This window comes from Lagopus leucura, unplaced genomic scaffold (genome assembly GCF_019238085.1).
Source record: "Lagopus leucura isolate 7727_CA_CO unplaced genomic scaffold, USGS_WTPT01 Super-Scaffold_100001, whole genome shotgun sequence".
In the NCBI taxonomy this organism is placed as follows: domain Eukaryota; kingdom Metazoa; phylum Chordata; class Aves; order Galliformes; family Phasianidae; genus Lagopus; species Lagopus leucura.
The window spans coordinates 58,170,499-58,191,120 of NW_024962262.1; the positions used below are offsets into that span (position 1 = coordinate 58,170,499).

General features: G+C 42.5%; 1 protein-coding gene across 1 annotated transcript in view; it reads right to left on the bottom strand.

The window, feature by feature from the left end:
• Positions 1–4,440: 4,440 nt before the first annotated feature.
• ACE2 (angiotensin converting enzyme 2) overlaps positions 4,441–20,622 on the bottom strand; it is a 21,981-nt gene continuing 5,799 nt past the window's right edge. Inside the window, 14 exon segments of the mRNA XM_042867328.1 lie at positions 4,441–5,208; positions 5,814–6,008; positions 7,185–7,301; positions 8,235–8,335; positions 11,828–11,886; positions 12,571–12,743; positions 13,115–13,237; positions 13,907–14,005; positions 15,591–15,735; positions 16,353–16,579; positions 17,451–17,620; positions 19,036–19,133; positions 19,832–19,983; positions 20,593–20,622. The exon segment at positions 20,593–20,622 is cut by the window's right edge and continues 82 nt beyond it. Of these exon segments, the coding sequence (XP_042723262.1) occupies positions 5,091–5,208; positions 5,814–6,008; positions 7,185–7,301; positions 8,235–8,335; positions 11,828–11,886; positions 12,571–12,743; positions 13,115–13,237; positions 13,907–14,005; positions 15,591–15,735; positions 16,353–16,579; positions 17,451–17,620; positions 19,036–19,133; positions 19,832–19,983; positions 20,593–20,622 (1,807 nt within the window). The 3' untranslated portion in view covers positions 4,441–5,090.

A 20,622-nucleotide genomic window follows, 5' to 3' on the forward strand; every position in this document is an offset into this window, starting at 1 on the left:
CCTCAGCCTGTCCTCATAGGGGAGGTGCTCCAGCCCCCTGATCATCTTAGTCGCCCTCCTCTGGACCCTTTCCAAAATCTCTATGTCTTTCTTGTACTGAGGGCTCCACACCTGGACACAGTACTCCAGATGGGGCCTCACAAGAGCCGAGTAGAGAGGGACAATCACCTCCCTGTCCCTGCTGACCACCCCTCTCCTGATGGAGCCCAGGATCCCATTTGCCTTTCGAGCTGCCAGAGCGCACTGCTGGCTCATATTCAGTCTCTCGTCCATCAGGACCCCCAGGTCCTTCTCTGCCGAGCTGCTCTCAAGGACCGCTCCTCCCAGCCTGTACAGGTGCCTGGGGTTCTTCCGGCCCAAATACAAAACCTTGCACTTTGCCGTGTTGAACCTTATTAGGTTCACCCGAGCCCAGCCCTCCAGCCTGTTGAGGTCCCTCTGAATGGCATCCCTTCCTTCCACCGTATCAACCGCACCACTCAGCTTGGTGTCGTCAGCAAACTTGCTGAGGGTGCACTCAATTCCCTCATTGATGTCATTAATAAAGATGTTAAAGAGCACCGGTCCCAAGACAGACCCTTGGGGGACACCACTTGTTACCGGCCTCCACCTGGACACAGAGCCATTGACCACCACCCTCTGTCTGCGGCCTTTCAACCAATTGCTTATCCATCGGGTCGTCCACCCATCAAATCCACTTCCCTCCAATTTGGAGATGAGGATGTGGTGGGGGACCATGTCAAAGGCCTTGCTCAGGTCCAGGTAAATGACATCGGTCGCCTTCCCTTCGTCCACCAATGCCGTCACTCCATCATAGAAGGGCACAAGATTAGTTAGGCATGACCTTCCTTTGGTGAAGCCGTGCTGGCTGTCTCGGATCACATGCTCATTCTTTATGTGACCGAGCATGTTGTCCAGGAGGATCTGTTCCATGATCTTCCCAGGCACGGAGGTGAGACTCACCGGCCTGTAGTTCCCCGGGTCCTCCCTGCTCCCCTTCTTGTATATGGGAGTGACGTGACCCTTCCTCCAGTCATCCGGGACCTCACCTGACAGCCACGACTTCTCAAATATGATGGAGAGCGGCTCGGCAACCACCTCAGCCAGCTCCTTCAGGACCCTGGGATGCACGCCATCCGGCCCCATAGACTTGTATTCATTCAGTCTAAGGAGGCACTCTTGGACTTGCTCTGCCCTTACAGTGGGGAGGGATTTACCTCCTTGGTCCCCACATAGAGGTTTGGGGATGCAGGGTTCAGGAACGTGAAAAAGACTAGAATCCTGGCCACCAGTGAAGACCGAGGTGAAGAACTCATTCAGCACCTCAGCTTTCTCTTCATCTGTTGAAGCCAGTTCTCCTTTTAAATTTACCAAAGTAGGTACGCCCATTTTGGCCTGTCTCTTCTGGGCAATGTACCTGTAGAAGGTTTTCTTATTGTTTTTCACGTCCCTTGCCAAGTTCAGTTCTGCCTGCGCCTTGGCTTCCCTGATCCCACGTCTGCAAGTCCGGACGGCATTCCTGTACTCTTCCCAGGTGACACAGCCTTGTTTCCAGAGCTTGTACACCCCTTTCTTCGCCCTCAGTTCTCTCAGCAGGTCCTTGCTGAGCCAAGCCGGTTTCCTACCTCGCCTGCCCACTTTCTTATTCAGAGGAATGGAGACCTCTTGTGCTTCCAGGAGGGCATCTTTGAAGAGCCGCCAGCTCTCCTCAACATCTTTGTCTTTGAGGGCAGCGCGCCAGGGGATCTTGGCCAGCAATCCATTGAGTAGCTTGAAGTCTGCTTTTCTAAAGTTCAGTGTCCTGGTCCTGCTCTTTGCCAGGCCCACATCGCTTGAGATCACAAACTCAACCAGGGCGTGGTCGCTGGAGCCCAGGCAGCCTCCAACCTTGATGCCTTTGATGATCTCCTCAGTGTTGGGATCACAACTCATCTGAATGCATTGTTCCTTTGTAATTCCCTGAAGCTGATGCTTCAGGTCAAATGCAGAACTGTGGCAAGTAACAACAACATAAGTAGTTATCATTTCACTTTCAATTACTTAGAAATTGCTACTGATAAAATATTACATCCGTTTGTTTACTAGTAGTATTGATTTTAATTTTGGCCCTTGGGTTGTATGTCTGATTTTGAATTTATTCTAAGCTATGTATCTAAGATATTTGCAACTATGCTACATACAGGAAGATCCTTAGAGAGCTATTGCTTCTTTACACACTTTTTTTTTCTTTTCATTTTTTTTATGTAGTCATTGCAATAATGTTAAATTTGGCAGATCTGTATAAAACATCAGGAGTAAAAATTTGAACAAAACTTAAAACACCATAGTTGCTTAGCTAGATATTTTTCTACTGAGCAGCAGAACATTCTCTACTGATACTAATAATGAATTGTTAAATAAGAACACCCAACATCCAAACATGCATAGCGCTATGCTAATTAAGGGCAACTTCTTTCCATCTGGATATACCAAATATACTTGAAGTTTCATGTCTCTAACAGAATCTTAAGTTACATATTGACATTTGTAAAATCTAATATATACAAAAAATTAAGAGGTTGTGAAATAAAGTAATTTTTGCAAAACTTCTCTCCTTTGAAATGGATGCTTTGCTGTAATGAAAATGTTAATCTTGAAAACAGATCTGAGGGTGGCTGTTATGCCTAATTACATTGTTTCCTGTTTTGTCATTCCTTGTTTCTGTTAATGTATTGTAAGTGGGTAAAACACATACAGTTGAATCATTTATCTTAATAATTTATCTTTATTTATCTTAAAGTCTAGCTAAGTACTAAGATTTGAGGATATTTTGGCAATCAGATATGTGGCATAGGCAACTTTATATGCCTGCACAGTTTGCAACTATTACTTTCATCTACCTAGCATTTTGAATCATCTTTAATTGCCTTATGTCCTCACCACTCTACCAGCCAAGTCTTTGTCTCCTTAAGCCTTGAACACTTCCCAGGATGGGGATTCCACAGCCTCTGTCATAGCATGGAACAGGCAGCCTGTTCCAGCACAGTAACACCCTCCTCACACATAGCTTTACCTTTCCAGGTTCAGACTGACCCTTCCAAGCTTCAGTCTGCTGCCACACTACATATTTCAAACCAAATACAGAACTTTTCACTTCTTCATTTTCACAAGGTTTCTGCTGGCCCAGTCCTCAAGTTTATTCATATCCCTCTAGACTGAAGCTCTGCTGTTTGTTTTATCAATGCATCTGCTCCTTCTGATGCCACCACCACAAGGGCAGCTGGAGTTGACAGAGTATCACACAGCTTGATGTCTATCTGTGGGTACCTAATCTCCACCCAAGGTCTCTGGTTGTTTCCTGGGGGAACTGCTCCCTCCTCCACATGCCCAGGGAGGTGGTGGAGTCACCATCCCTGCATGTGTTCAAGAACCATGTGGATGTGGCACTATGAGACATGGTTAGTGGGCATGGTGTGATGGGTTGGTAGTTGGACTAGGTGATCTTATGGCAGAGGGCAGAGGCCACACCTCCTCTGATGGAGCCCAGGATACCATAGGAAGGCCAATGGTAACAGGTAACACTAATAATATTTATTTTAGATGTCTTGAGAGCATGGTGCTAAGATTGCCTGTTTGCAACCAGCCTCTTCTTAATTCTTTCGTGAAGTGCATGACACATATCTGAGATTCTACATAAAATTCTACATGGGCTGATGAAAGTGAAGGCTGGAGACATGTGCAGGACAACGTTATTGCGTGCAGTGATATCCAAAGGGGAACCAAGGACAAGAGACAAAGTCATGATATGCTACTTGATAAACTACTACAGGGGATTCATTTATCTAACTTTAAGCAGGTGAATTAGGCATTCAATGTAGAAATCAGCGCTTTTTGAAGTTCCTGGTAGAGGCAGTGAAAGCAAGGTGAAGGTATCTTTTTTCTTGGTTGCCTTCTTTATGCATTTTGGAAGCTCTTAACTTTGTAACAGTGCAAAATGATGACATGTAGAAACTCTTCCATGAAGTAGAGTTCTTATTTTCTGCCCAGCTCCAGGCCTGGTTTCTCCTACTTTTGTATATGTTTGCATATATGAGCATATGCCTGCACATGCATACATACATTTTTAAAAAATCAACTCCCAAAATTATTATATAAAATTATGCAACAGCATTTCATGACCCTTTGGTTCCCTTCCAATTCAAGATATTCTATACTGCTCTTATGTCTGTGAAATACTCATTTGTAATAATAATTACAATGTAGTGCAAATAATAGTGAATTATAATAAACTGTAAATATAGTAAATTTACTATAGTAGTAGTATCTATGTAATTGTACAATTCATATTTGTATTATGCCATATTTGTAATGCAGTATTTGGTATCATGGAGGCAATAGCTGACTTACTAATCATTTAGTATTAAGGAAATTAATTTCATGTTTCAATACAAACATAACACAATTATTTATTTATTTATTTATTTATGAGGGAAAGTACACTATTTGGCTTCTAAAGTACTTACCCACCAACTAGTTAAAAAAAAATAACTTATGTTACAGCCTCCTAACAAAGTTCCAGTGCTTGCTAGTCATCATTCAGCATGCATTTTATGTTGACACAGATTCCTGAAGGTGCAAAAACTGCTCCTAATTCATACCAAACTGAATTCATCACTAAGATTCTTCTGGTGGCCATGTTTTTTTTTTTTTTACTGTCTGCTAGATAGACTTCTGAGCTCTCCATCTGGCAAGATATTCCTCAGGGGCACCACAAGTATGTGAGTTACTCTCATCTGTCTTCAGTTATATGCAACTCTATACTTCAAGATTTTCTATCTCATTACAGAGGAAACAAAGATAAATGGGATGCAGCACACCTATGAAAAGTAGCACAGATAGTGTGTACTGTGATGAAAATAATTCATAGAAAAGCCACAGGACATAAAAGTCTTGCATTTTTGTATGTTTTCTAGTTACCACATAAACAGCAGATTAAGTAACCGTTGCCCACCCAAAGTCATTGTGTCTGATGACATTTTTGGTCCTTTTTGCCACCACTCTTACAAGTGAAATGAAAAACAAAACAAAACAAAAACAAGCTAGTATGTCTTCTAAAAGGATGTTTGTGTCTCTTCAGATAGCTCAAAACCTTTGTTGCTTCTTCCACCTTCATCGTAAGGGTTCACTTCACAGTTTGATCCTGCTTCATTCGCTCTTTCTCTTGCTTTCCTGCAAGGAAAATTGTTTTTATATTATAAGCCCTTGTGCTGTTCAAGTCCTTCTGGATCCACAGACTAGGCTATTGTAAATAATACAATTCTTAACTGGGAATATTTATACCAAATGTGATTTTGTGTTTGTTTTAAGGGAAACTCTAGCAAGCCAACTTACATTCTCAGAAATCCCATTAACAGAGACATAAAAAAACAACTCAAATACACTGGTGTTGATGCAATAATTTTTAAGAGAAATGGCATCCCTGGTAAGCCTCCAAGATCTCTGAAGACTGGAGGTGCTGACAAACATGGGCAAACCCTTCTGTTGAATCAGGCACCGTGCTCCAAGCAGGCCCTCCACAAGCCTTGCACCAGGGCTGACAGAAGAATGGCAATGCCACAGCTCTGCAGCCATGGCATGCTTAACTGCCATGGTTAAAGTGCTGATGAAAAGGAACTTGCAAAAGCTGCTACAGTTGTCATGTGTTCATCAGGGAACTGAACCTTTAGCCATCACAGCTGATGGGAAGGAGAGGGCTCATCTGTAAGCACCCTGATGCTTTAGCCATAGGGTCTTCTCCCAGCAGCCATTATCATAGTATCAAAAATACCACTCACTTTCTTCTATCTCTTTGACCAGTGATGATCAAGACAATAACTCCAATGACAATCAGACTCATGACCACCCCAAATATAATTAACCAGATGGTGACTGGTGGTTCGTAAGGTGTGGCCAGGGTTGGTACTATGCCCTCAAACTCCAGTGTGCTGTCATCCAGTCCGAAAACCTCATTGATTCGTCCCCGAGACATCCTGCCATCAAGAACACATTAAAAGTTCATTTGAAGGAAATAAACATTTTTCAGTTCCTTTATAATTCTCTAGAATGCTAAGCTCCCACTGAACTGATCAGCTGATTGCAGGAGGTACTGCTAAGCCCCGCACTCCTTCTGTCACAGCTTGGTGGATAACAAACATGATAACTTAAGCCCTTAACCCGCTGCAGCTTAAGTAACATGTTCAGACACTGCCTAAGCTCTTAAAACCAGATCGAACAGCTTATCAAAATGAGGCAAGCAGCTTTCTAATCTCATTCTTTATTTGTGCTTTGCTTCTCAATTCTCTTTACCCATAACTAACTCTGTTATATGACAGAAAATCACTACCTTGCATTCTTCTTACCTATTTCCATCCTATAGCCTTCCACAACTATGATCCAGGATATTTCTTGCCCTGAACACTTTCCCCATTGTCTTTGCCTTTCCTGTCAGTTCAATCTGGACAATACTTCCCTGGCTGTACTCTCCCTAGATTCACTGCTTCCTCTAACTACTTTCTCAATGCCATCTTATATTGTTGCTACTTTTAGATTTGTGCCCTCTTCTTTTCCCCCTGTATTTTATTCATGACCAGCTGCAGTCTTGCAGTTTTACTTATCATTTTTACAGCAGTGACTTACAGTGGTGTCAAACCGTGCCATAAAAGAACTGTTCATTGACCCATAAGTGGGAACTAGCTCCTGCTCTGACCTCTTCATTTCTCTCTGATCAAATACATTTGGCTTTCTTTCTAATGCATCACTTCAGTCCTTGCTAACAATAAACTTTGCACTGATTTTTCAATAACAAGAGGAAAAAACATTCATGCACTTGTGCATGCAGACACAATTGCCATGCCACGTTATTTCAGAATACAGGATCGTTCCCGTTAGAATTTGAGCAGTGACATTTCCTGGCAAAGTATGATGCAATTAGGTGTGTTATGGCAGTTTTACAAGCCCCTTGAAGCATTTTACATTGGCTTCTGTCCAAGATACCATCAGATAGATAGATTGTTTTTCTTCTGTCGTAACAGTTTCTCTCATCCTAATATTTCCATGAAAACTGCAGAACTGAATTTCTTATCTCACTTTCTATTTCATCAGGCTTAAGCTTTGTTTTTCCTTCCACCCTTTCATACATTTTTTTCCCCCAGAAATGAAAATCTCACCTGATGGCACTTTCCACGTCAGCTCTGGGCACGGTATCACTGACATTACCTGGCATGCTGACTGTAAGATAGAAGGAGACCCTTTGCGTCTCTTCCCCAACGTGAATGTCTGTAACCCTGATTGAGAAACAGAAGATAAAGGTTTCTCCACCTCTCAGATGGCATTATCTTTAAATTCAGGTAAAGGAATGATTGCATTAGGCAGGCAATACTGATCTGTGCTGAGTGAAGGCTTCCTAGTGAACTCAATTTGGAATAAAAAACAATTATACTGTTATAATTTAATTTTCTATGTGCTAAGGAGTACCTTCAGATGGAAAGAGTCTACTCCACACGCGGGACAATCCTTGGCATAATTTCCCAAAGCACATCATCAGCTACAGAACAAGAAAGTTTGGACCTCTTGAGTGTTTGGGATGGGTCTTGTAAGTAAGGTGATGTATGGAATACCAAGTGTAAAAAAATCTCATATTCTGCTAGGTATAGATCCTAGAAATTACATGACTAATGTTCTTTACAGTAATAGCAAATAGTTTAAGAGGATAGCACCTGAAAGTTTTTCAGGAGACTAAGAAAAAAGGTATTTTTTCTTACTGAAATCAGTCTCAGATTATAGATTTTATGTTTGTAAGTGAACCCAGGTAAGATTCAAGAGTGTGCATAAATTTCTAATGCATTATGTTCAACAAGGTTATCTTTCCTTGGCCCAAAGCTTCTCAGATATACAATATCATAAATATATATTGTTAGATTTTTTTTCTAATCAGTGATATTCCTATATCTGCACTGTTTAGAAATTCTCAAGGCTGACTTCTCCATCAGCAGCCTAACTTCAGCACACTGCTTCTGAACTTCAGTCCTCAGAAAGAGAAGGAATGGCACGTAGCGAAGCAAGCACCTTGCCTTATGCAACCAGATGATGTCTGACATTGTTGTTATCACCTTTCCTCTTTGTATTCAACAGAAATAATAATTAATTTCACCAACTCATACTACTAGCAAGCCAGAAGCAATACAGACATAGCTGGCAGAGGAAAGAAAACCACTCACTGGAAGTCAGCATTTTGTTCCTTCACCTCTGCAAAGTATTTCCTCATGGCATAGGCAATGGATGACTTGAACAAGAAAAGCTCATTTGCATCCCACACATACTGCAAAGACAGAACAAGAGATCATCAGAGGTGATAGCTGTACGGCAAGTTAGAAATAGTAAATGTAATGCTTGGCATGCACTTCTGTTTTATTTATTTGTGTCATGACAGCATTGCAAGAAGCTACTGAAGCATTTTAGCTCCATTAGTCTGGGCTCTTTGAAGAAGAATAACCAAGAAGGCATCCCCCATTGCCACACGCTCCATCACACTCTCCCTCTGCAATTCCTGGTAGCTCTATGTGGGGTGCTGAAGCTGTTGCAACCCAAGGCATCTCCCTGGGGCTAGCCAATAATTATTCAGCATCTGACTTGAGGTCTAATGATTATTTTTTGTCCCTCAAAAGTATGGATTTGATTACACTGCAGGAATGTCTATAAGCACTGTCAGTAATAGCTTTACACCATTCCTGATATGTTCTTGTGTGATATTCAGGAAGGTATGCTAGAAGCCAGCTTTGCTGTAATGCTGGTTTATAGAACTCAGGCACATTCTCCCTCCCTGCCCTCCTGCCGGCACAGAATGAAGATAGAGGAACGCAGAGGAGGTGAGAACAGGAGGAGCCCACCGTTGCTGCTTTGGGCTGCACTGGTTCCCATGAAAAGCAATAGTTGTTCATTTTATCACTTGTCCCCAACATTTAGGCTTTGTAGTTTTTGTTGTTGTTGCTGTTGTTGTTTATTTACTCATTTCTCATTTATTTATAAACTACAAGATAATTGAGCTTGCTTCTACTACAGCTGCCTTCTGTACTTAGCAACAAAGGGCAATGAAGCTGTGAGGGGTCTGAAATACAAGTCTTACGGGGAGTGGCTGAAGGAACTGGGATTGTTCAGTCTGGAGAAGAGGAGGTTCAGGGGAGACCTTATTGCTCTATACAATTCCTGAATGGAGGTTGGGGTGAGGCGGGGGTCAGCCTCTTCTCCCAGGTAACAGTGATAGGATGAGAGGGAATGGCCTCAAATTGTACCAATGGAGATTCAGGTTGATTATTAGGAAAATTTTCTTCTCAGAAGGAGTGGTGAGGCAGTGGCACAGACTGCCCAGGGAGGTGGTGGAGTCACCATCCCTGGAGGTGTTCAAGAGCAGTGTGGATGTGACTCTCAAGAACATGATTAGTAGGCATGGTGTGATGGGTTGAAGGTTGGACTAAATGGTCTTTGTGGTCTTTTCCAACCTTAACAATTCAATGGTTCTATGTGAGAAGTGACCGCTCACAGACTGTCCCCGGGTATCTCAAAAATCTCACCTGGTGCCCATTGTTTGCCACAACAGAGGCTGCTTTGCTTTCAGAGTCAAACAATCTTCCTGTGTTCCCCACAACACCCCACATGCAGCTTCAAAGGCAATGCACACCGGGCTTCTAATTCAGAAAGAGTTTTCCATGAAAAAATGCTCCTACATGCCAGCAGAACGACTGCTTTCCATTTCAACATGCCTTATGTAATGAGATCACACACATAGTAGTCACCCAGTGGGGAACTGTGAACAGATGTCTGAAGCCATGTTTGTTTTCAAATGGTGGCAAGGGATTCCCATTCATGAATTTTTTATTTTAGGTAAGATAGACAGAATCATTCAGCAAGGAACTTTTAACAGCTTCCCTTGTAAGGGCACCTGCATAACACCCAGCTACAGCAAAGCTGTGAGTGTTTCTGCTTCATCAGCTACACTGGTGATGCTCTGGCTGCAGCTTTAATTTCATCGGCCTAAGAAAAATTAACAAGATAATTGCAGCAGAACACACTCTGGCATAGCTGGCATAAGGCTATCTGCGAGCCACAGTGCTTGATTTGTGCAGCAGTTTGTGCTACTGAACCTTCCCTGCTGGTGCCATCCAGGGCAGTCTCTGGGAGCTGCAGGACTGCCTGATAGAGATGTAGCTGCCCCTTATCCTCCAGTAACTCAGCATACTCAGAATGTCTTCTGCTGTTCTAATCATAGGATCACAGAATTGTTAAGGCTGGAAAACACTCGTAAGATCATCTAGTCCAACCAGCAACCCATCTCCATCATGCCCATGAACTATGTCCCTCAGTGCCACATCCACACATCTCTTGAACGCCACCTGGGACAGTGACTCTACCACTTCCTCTGATGATCACAAACACTTGCACCATATTCCCAGCTTCTGTGCACTGTGAACCGTTAAAAGGGGCAAAGTAGAAAGCTCCCAGATGAGAAGGTTTCTTTCACAATGGTGATGAGGACTAGTTTTGGGAGGAAAATTCACGGCTTGCTCATCAGAGCTTAGGAACCTACTGTCCATACAATAATTCAAATGAAGTAATCTGTATGAGGTTATTTTACAGCTGCTCAATTGCACAACAAAAGCTATGATGGCAAAAGGCAGGCATAAAAATGATATTAAGCTAAACATTAACCATAATGACTAATAAATGTGTTGTAATATGGAACCTATTCATGCTGCTGATATCAGTGTTGAATTGTATCTAACTCGACTCAGTGGTGTGGGAAGCAATAAAGCACCAGTGGGGCATGTGTGTGAGAGAGTGATAGAAGCAAGAGCATTAATTCCTATGAAAAATGAACCCATGGTACTGCAGCCCTGTCAGTCCAATGGGCTAGGTGCACAGTTCTAAATGACCTGCTGATGACACACAAGTTCTTGGAAAACTGCTAAAAATTTACAAGGTGTACACAGCTATTAGCATGAGTGTGTGTTCTGAAGCCTCTTAGGCTGCCTCCGTGAGATTGGCATCAAGAGATATAGCTAGAAAAAGGAGCTAATTGTCAGTCAGGTGGCTGTGCTAAACAGATGGGCTAAGGCAACGCTCTGCTTAAAATCTTAAAACGTCATCTTTTGCTTTGCTGAGTGTGTTTGGCTGCTGTTCAGTTTTATTGGCCTACCTAGTGTAATCGGGCAGAACAGGCACACTCATGGGAACAAAAACCCTTTTCTTCCTGCACTGCCCAGCACATATGGGCCCTATAGCAAACATAGCTAGAGATCCAGAAGTGTTGTAGCAGGAAAACATTTGATAATATTCAGTGGAATTCAGCCTCTCTCTTTTAGCTCCATATTTAATGTGAAGTAGCTACTTGAATTTAATTTCTGAAGGCAGCTACTGCAGTCATGATGGAAGAAAATAGGATAAAGTCTTCATTTTTACTTAGACACACCAGCATAGCTGGGCAAAATATAGTGATCAAAGTACACAGTTACTCCTGTGCTAGCCACCAGATGAAAAATGATTGGTATCTCCACAGAATAACTCAGCCTATCCAGCTGAGATGCATTCCTTAACATGAGCAAGTCTGATCGCTGGAGAGATGCCTCCAGTTACTCTGGATGCAGTGTGAATGACAAACTCAGATGAGACATCTTCTGTGTGATAACCCTTCATCTCTGCTGATGCCACTCTTCAGACACAAAACCAACCCAACTCTGCCTCACTTCCTGAGAGCAGCCAGCACAGCACTCCTGTTGCTTAAGCCATACAAAGCGTGTCCCACTGCAAGTACACTTACCGCATCATCTCCCAGTGCTGCTTTCAAGCTGATGCGCACCTTGATGGCATTGTCAGAATCTGATTTAAAAAGAAACAAGGACTGTGTCAGAGCTGCAGTGACATAAAGTTACTGGGAAATGCAGGGACAGCTTGACTTTCCTTGTAGCTTCACCTGCTTTCCCAGGCCAGCTTGGTGGGATTTATCTCGTTTCCCATTAGCCAGCTCCACTGCCAGCATCTACACCTGAGCCATCAACCATGACACTGTCATGCCCTGCTTTGTAGTGGAAAGAGTATGTCCAGAGGGCAGACTTCTGGCCTTGTTCAGACATGTCCTGAAGGAAATGCCTCTTTTGCTCCAATGAAAGGAATGGGCCACTCAGATGCAGGTGCTCATGTTTGGCATGGTGAATCCCACCATGAGGGATATGCTAAGGGTTACAGGTCTCTGCAGTACTGGCAGTGATTGCAAGTAAACATTGTGGATCGTTCAACACTCAACATCATCACAACAGGATGAATTTTTTCCTCTGTCTCTTCCTTTTCCTCCCTGAGTTCTCTTCTTTGAATAGCACAAGACAGCAAACAAAAAGAAGTAACTTTTCTGTACTGGTTTGCCTTTCCATGAGTGAAACTTACTGCTCAGTGTAATCTCCCATAACCCATCTCCATACAGAGAGGAGCCTTCAAGAGCTACTCAGAGACAGGGACTTTGCTGGTGGACTAATGAACACCCTTAATTCGCCCACAAAAAGTACATACATGGTCTCCAATCTGTATTCCAGCCAATGGATCTGCCAGAATTGTTCTTTTGCAGCCAGTTAAATAAAGGCTCAAAGTAGTGGAGCAGGGGTGTAGCATTCATGTATTTCTCTCCTGTTGCACTTTCCAGTGCTTGAGTCCAGGGCTTGGATTTGCCTAATTCAAGTAATTGCCTGTGTAAATGGATGGAGAGGTAATATATATTATTAACATGTTCTGTTTAGACCTCTAGCAAAACAATCTGCAATCAATATAAATGTTTTTATTAACAAAAATAAATAAAATAAAAATAAATTATTTTTAATAAAATAAATAAAATAAACAAATAAATTATTTTCTCATTAACAGTCAATTCAACCTCTGATGTTTTCATCCTTAGCTGATATAAAGTTATTCAAATTTTCAACATGAACTGAGAAGACAAATGCTAAATTTTCAAGCAAAGTCAAATTTTGGTGTTACCTCATTGTCTCTGAAAGTTGTCAAGGTTGACTTAGGCTTCGCTATGCCCTGACTTACAAATGTAAGAAACTGGCTTTGTTACCTCAAATTCCCACCAGCTGCTGTAGAATTGGTGATGTCACATTTGTGAAGAGGGCCAGTATGGTTGGCCGCCTTGCAAAGTGCCTCCTGAAACTGGAACTGGTAAATTGTCCGGGTATAATACCTAAAGGAAAGCAGGGAGCAGGAAGGCACATACTTTATTAGCTGTCTGTCATGGAAAGCTCTCAGAGTTTAGTAAGTTCTGCAGTGTCAGCTCCCTTTTCAGGCTTGGCAAGCTTCATTACATGGAGGGAGGCAGCTAGTATTTATAGGCTGTGCTAATTATCGTGTAAAGATCCAATATATAAGAAATGCCCCTGTCTACAATGATTGTACTAGATGATCTTGGAGGTCTTTTCCAACTTGGTGATTCTATGATTCTATAACTCAGGAGCAAGAAAGGTTTTTAAGGCTCAGCTCTCTGCTCTGACTGAGCATCCTGAGATGAGGTGGCTGGGGCACAAATGGACATTCAGAGTCAGGTGCTTCATGGCTGCATGACCCAAGTGATGGTGGCACGGGGCACATTGGATTCCAGGAGGCATAACATAAAATACATAAAATATCATAACAATGTGCTCCCAATGGAATGAGGGCTGAACAAATCTGCCCCAGTTGTCAAGAAGCCCAGCAGCTTCCTGGCCAATTGGAAACTGCTACTGAGAAGCCCATGATGTCCACAAAAGTTTCCACTGAAATCAACAGCCTTCAGTAAAACAGAGTAAGATAGCATTGTAAGAATCTAGAGTAGATATTTTAGGTAATATATCTTATTCTGATAATGTATGTCTACCTTATGAATGAGTAATCGTTAGCCACATGAAACAGTGCAGCGGGGTCGCAGTACGTCTCATCATGAAGGACTGGTTCGACAACACCAACTATATCTCTCCTGGGCATGGATGAAGGGAAAAAACATGGAATTTCCATTAATAGTTAATAAGAACATAAGTATCTGATTCTGCTCTTCCCCTGTGTTGTCTGATAGATACGGGCACCTCCCTTCCAAACACAAGAGGTACATACAGCTCTTGGTAACCTCAACTGCTCTACAGCTGGAGACCACAGAGAAGATGCTGCTTTGAAACCGATGGCACAAGAATAGTGCCTACAGCAAGGCATGCAGGGAGTAATGGGTGATGTGAAGTATGCTACAAGCATGTGAATTATGCTACAAGACACAAATTTTAAGCACACATCATGCCCTGGGACATCCCAAGTTTGGACACTAACACTTGCGGTTCCATGCTGGATGAAAGCATATAGACATGGTCCAAAGGGGGGTATGACCTGCTGTCCCACTGGCCTGAAGAGGAGGCTTTTATTTTTATTTTTTCCTGAGAGCATGTTTCTGGGTCAGTACTATGGCAACAAACTCATGCCCTAATTTCTGAAAACAGTAAAAAGCTTACATGGAAATATTTTTCATAAATCAGTATGACAAAGTCTTGTTCCAGCACGGAGCTTTGCAGTGTCACTACAACAGATGTGATAAGCTTCCCTGAGCAATTAGTCATTCTCCATTTCTCTGACATCTCTGCTACTTTTGAATAAATCGAAGCTGACTGATTTTTACAGTAGGTCAGAAGGCTTGCTGACATCATTTTTTATCAGTTTGTTCGATGATGGTGGCTTTGTTTGTTTTCCTGTTAGAGAGCCATCTTCATTGTGGTGCTTGTTTGGTTTCTTTCAGTTACTCTGCTTCCATGTTAACCATCTCAGGAAATGACTCCAGCCTGAATGAAGCTACTTTCTCATCTTGAACTACAGAGTGGTGGAAATAGATTGGCTGGTGAGGATAATATAAAGAGGATCCTCTGACTGCTACTTGCCAAGGGAACTGTATTTTCTTAACTGAGAAAGGTAGCAGTTAGCAGGAATATGAATTCATAGGAGAATAAAGAAGCAGGCTGGGCTCTTTTGGATGATTTGCTTCCAAAACCACTGTAAAGTGGAGAGGAAAAGCTGAAGAGAAAATCATGCTGACATATTTGTTAGACTGAGATCTGTATGCTTCTCAGACTGGCAAGTGCAATTAACTCCACCCTCCATTTGTCCTTAAGGGGTGGGGAACAAACCAGAGAGTGCTTCAGTGAGATTCAGGGAAGGGTTGTGGTCAAGCTATGAAGATGACCTGGGGCTTGCATCAAGGAGACAGCAGTGCAGATCCTGGGATTTGGAAGACTGTGTGCAAAGGCCAAAAGTTCATCTGAGAAACTCATGTTAGAAATGAGGAGAAAATCTGGGAGATAAGTAAGTTACCTGTGGCTGAACTCAAGGCTAATGGGGATACTCTGTCTGTGACACCTCATCTGCACCACATTGGGAACTTCTACCTGGCACCCTGCTGGGCTTTGCAGAAACACCCCAAGAAAAAGATCTTACACAGGGGGACACAGGCATCTCTATACACTGAGGAATTAGGAACAGATGGTTTCCAAAGTTATTTGCAAAAAGCTCTCATTTCTCAAACTTACTTCATCTCCCACCACCGCTTCATCCATTCCTGCTTTGTAATCTCACCATTAAACATCATCCACCTCCACTTCTCCAGCATGTAAGTAAATGGCATTGTTGCAACAATCGTTAGTGCTTGTTTGAGCAGAAAGTTGATTTCAGTTTCTGAAGAGATAAGCAGTTAAGGTAATGGTTATGGTAGCAGTTAGTATCTAATTAGGCACCTACAGTTCCTTCCCTTTATAGCTAATACTTACATATGGTTTGAGTTACAGGTTTTCACTAAGGAAAAAGTGGAAGAAATAATACTGCTGAAAAAACTTGAGGAAAAAAATCACTTAAATTTTGTATATGATTCTGCATCTTATTTTTTTTTTTTTTTTTTTTCATCCTACCTCTTCAATAGCCTAACCCTTAGGCATTTACATGCTATTTTCCTCCAGGAAAAACATCCCAGGGAATTCTAGGTTGAAGATTTTAGTACATCTCCACCCTTAGAACGTAATACTCAGAGAAGCCAAACAAACTGCATTATAGTGAGGGTTTACCTCACCTACGTTGTCCACTCAGTATTCACATAAAGGGGAATGTAAATCTCAAGGCTTTAGTTTCACCTAATTTGCTAAATGAATACCTTGGTAGAGAAAAGCTTTATATACCAAATTTTTCAAGAAAATAGTCCTCAAGAAATAGAAAAGACTCATTGGAGACTTATCTAGAATGGGCTGTGAAGTCCCACGAGTGTTTTTAGTTAAACATATATTATTTATACATTTATTCACCTTCATCCTCTTGGAAAGTTGGTTCAAGGAGGTCGAGAGATTTCAGATGCTGTGGTGTCGCTGCAGAGAGTGACATGATTTCTCCTACTGCTTCATGGAAGCCCTCATTGGCCCCATCTCGCAACAGGAAGGGCTGTATGGAGTATGCCATGTCATACTCAATGTGGCCCATCTCGTGGTGCGCCGTCAGGAAGTCATCCATTGTCACCTTGGTGCACATCTTGATCCTGTGAGTCATAGAAAAGCATCTGTCGTTAGAGATAGTGCCCAGGCTGGCTGCTTGCCTGAGCCCTGCCTGCATCCTGAGCAGCCCTAGTATGTTCTCTTGCAAGGGTGGGGCTTGGAGAAAAACCCTGCAAAACAGTTGCATTGATCTGAAAATTGCACTGGGAGCATGAGAAAATGGCTCTTTTATATGAAGCATCTGCTCCCTGAAACTTGGTGATGAGCTCATGGCATGAGTCAGAGCCAGCATCCATTTCTAAGCAGGTGGTAGAGGCAAAAAAACGTGTGTCAGTCACTCCTGCTATTTCATTCTCATGTAGGTACCACTTAATAAAGGACAGAATTCATCCCAGGAGACTTCATTGTGTGAGAATTTGCTGTCCCTCTCCTTTCCCAAGTATTAAGTAAACTGATGATTTTTCATGAAACTGTGGGAATCTGCCTTCCAGTTCTGATACATCTGCTAAATACAGCTGGTGGCATCTCAGGGGTTTTAATTTGCTGCCGAGGGACTTGTGCCATTGCTGCAGAATGTGTACATGTCCATAAATCCCACTGATATAAAAAAGAACTTATATTTATACCAACTCTTTAAGCCCCCAAACATAGTCATTACCTCTCTAATTCATATAATAGTCACTGTTCTGCTCAAATTTGAGAATAGCCCTTAGATCTTCACAGGAAGAGATACACAGTTTTACAATCCCAAGGATCTTCCTTGTCTTTCATTTTCCCTTTATCAATCAGAGCGATGAATAAAATGATGAGTACAAAAGAGTGAAATCTTAGAACAGCGTGGTGCATCTTTGTATGTAGTGTAAAAATGAATGTTTGAGGGAATGCTACGAGAAAGGTTCACAGAAAATGCAGCACCTGTAGTCATTCTTCCCCATATCCCATGCTGTAGGATGGCAGACAACCTTCCTGTTGTCGGTGGGCTCTGTGAGCATGGAATTTGTCCAGAAGCCTTCAGTCATGTTGTAGAGGCCAATGGAGACGAAAAAAGCCTCAGCGGTTTGGAATATTTTCAGTGCATCCCAGTTCTGAAACAGACAACGTCACCTTTAGTCATTTCTTCTGCATGGAGCCTGTTCTCAAATGTTGACTTAAAGCAGCGCAGCTGATTTCACATTGGCCTCTCAATGACTTCAGGTCATCACCCGACTTACTGCAAGTCAGGTGGCAGCGACTGCTTTTGGGCACTTTTGTAAATTCTGCTGGGAACTGGAATTGAGTGTTTTCTCCACAAACAGAGTAGGCTTCTGCAATCAGAGTCAGCAGATAGCACCTGACCCAGACAAGAGAAGCCCTAAGTAATAGATAAGGCTGTGGGAATAATTAAAGGCTCAGCAACATGCCAGGTGTGAGATCTGATTTTTCAGCCACTTCAGGGGACAACCTACTGGAGGCAGTGGAGCTGTAATCACAGCAAATGTGTGAGTGGAGGGCTCAGCCAGAACTTTAAACCTGGCAAATGCATCTGTAAGAATTGCCACTAAGATTGTAACCGAATGTCCAGAATATTTTCAAATGCCTGCATTGACTGGGCTGAGCTTTTACAGAGATTTATGTGGCAGATGGCTATGTTAGACACCAGTCCTAAATTAGGCACATCCACAAACAAAGATGAGCCCAGACTTTGTCCCTGCGGCTCTGTAAGCAATGCCTCCTTTCCTCACAGTGGTGCTTCACAATATGTAAATTTAAGACTACAAGGGGTGCAGTGCTAGAAAGTATGGGTGAGATTGATGCGTACTGCTTATGAATCAAATTTAGCCATCCACTCTTGCCAGTATAACATATGAATGCAGCAGTTCCTATTTATGGAAGATAGATATCAGGTAAATAACCACATTTCAAAAACCACATTCCATTCAGCTCCCTCTTTTTTATAAAAGCAGTAGGGTTCAGTACAGAGAGTTACCTTCACCCATGTTCTCAGTCTTGCAAGAGTCATGGTTATTAACATTGCACGACTCAAATACAGACCTTATGGTGCTATGCAGTTATCAAAAGATAAGAGGTAGGTAGCATTTCAGATTCCTAGCTGCACCCAAATAAACAGGACAGGCAAAAAAATCCCATGATATAGAAATTATTTGATTATGGTAATAGTTTGCAAAGCTCATATTTGATACCAGCCAGCTTCATGAGTCCTACAATATTTATATTTACAAAATGTATCTCTTACTGGATAAGTGTCTCAGGAAATAGACTCGGAGCTTAGATTAAGCCAGGTTAAAGAGACTGGAGAACAAAGAGAGGACAACAGTTAAGGGAAAACGTACACTAGGAAATGAATGAACACATTAAGGTGAAGAGCAGAAAGCAATCCTTTGCTAATGGTGTGACCGCGTTAGGACAACTTTGGTTTTCTAGAGAGTGGCTGACATGTGTGTAACTTTTACTCCATCTAAATTCATAACACATATTGAATAAAGACTTCATCATGTTTTACCTTTTGAACCATAGCAGAAGTTACATCAATGTTTGGTTTGTCAGGATAGGGAACAGTCAAGTTATACAGATTTGTCCAAAATCTACCCCACATATCACCTTCAAAAGAGAAAAAAACATAGAATTTTATGTAATTGTGTATTGTTCAAAGCTGTCAGACAATTCTATAAATTGTTCAGTATTATAAACAGGAATGCTTATATGCCTACACGGGTCTGATCCAAACAAAGCAGAGGGGAGTAGCACTGGGAAGTCATGAATACGTCAAAGTCCAATCAACAATCTTTTATTCCCCAAAATTAGCCAGTCAGTGAGTGTAAAATACAGTTCCAGGACTGATTATGGGACTGTTCAAAACTAAACTCCCATGTTGCTCACCCATGTAATTGCCACTGTTGTGCTTGTATACATTACAGTTACAGAAGCTTGATGCTGCATGCTTTGAAAGCAAAGTCATGAAACACCAATGCCAAGGACAAGATTTGAAAGGAAAAAAAAATAAACCTCTCTGAAAGTCTCAGTGCTGCCAAGGGGATGGAAATGTCCCAGTGCAGTGCTGGAGTTTCAAGTTGGGTTCCCACAGCTCCAGCAGGGATGGAGACATTTGCCTTCCCACATGCCTCTGTTGCTGAGCACCTGTGCCATCTCTGCCAGGGGCAGAGATGTCCTCTCCCCTTCTCTTATGTGTACCCTGTTTGTTAATATTAAACAGGCAGATTACTCTGTTCCCATGTGCCTTGAAGGTGGTCATCCCGCATACAAGGTCAGGCTTGCGCGAACTGGCCACGTTGTCGTACCCAGCAAGTGTGCAGGGAGGCATCCAGTGGGGTTGATGAGCTCAGAGCCATAGACTTGCTGCAAACGGTGCCTCACATAGGCATGCAGCTGCTGGTACAAAGGTTTTATCTGGAGGCAGAAGAGGAAGAGCAAGCAAATTATTTTTTCTTGGCTCTAGCCAACTTGTCCCTCCTGAACAAAGAGCCTCAAAGGTATTTGATGGAATTCCCCCTGCTGGTAGATGCACACCATGCTTGTGGCTGAGCTTTGTCCTCACCTTAGAGCTTAAGCTCCAAGGCCATATTCTAGCCCCAGATGTCCTGCTCAGCTATTAGTAAGGGAGCATTTCTAGTTTTAGACATGGAGTGACTAGGCCACTATTTACCTTCACAGGGTCTATTTGAAAGCAAGGCAAGGACCTGAAACCTTTGGCAGTGCACAACCTGTGGGACCAAACTTCACCATCCCCACATGTGGCAACTGTCTGGGGACTACGGGAAGGGGCACCCTTTAGAATTCCTTTTAGAGGCTGGTACAAAGTCTTTGCATTGAGAAGATCAAGAGGAAAAGGGCACTCCAGAAAAAGATCCAAGCGTATATGCTCTCTGCTTCTTTCTTTTGAGCTTGTCCTTGAATGACTGCAGAGGTAAAAATGCCACTGATGGCCCCTAACAGCTGTCAACTCCACATAGACTAGGACTGGCTAGTCCAGAGCAGGTCTATATTCTTCCTTCACAATATTAGCACATGACCCTACCACGACAAAATACAGCCCAAGAGCTCCATGAGAGATTTTCCCCTACCTGCTCAA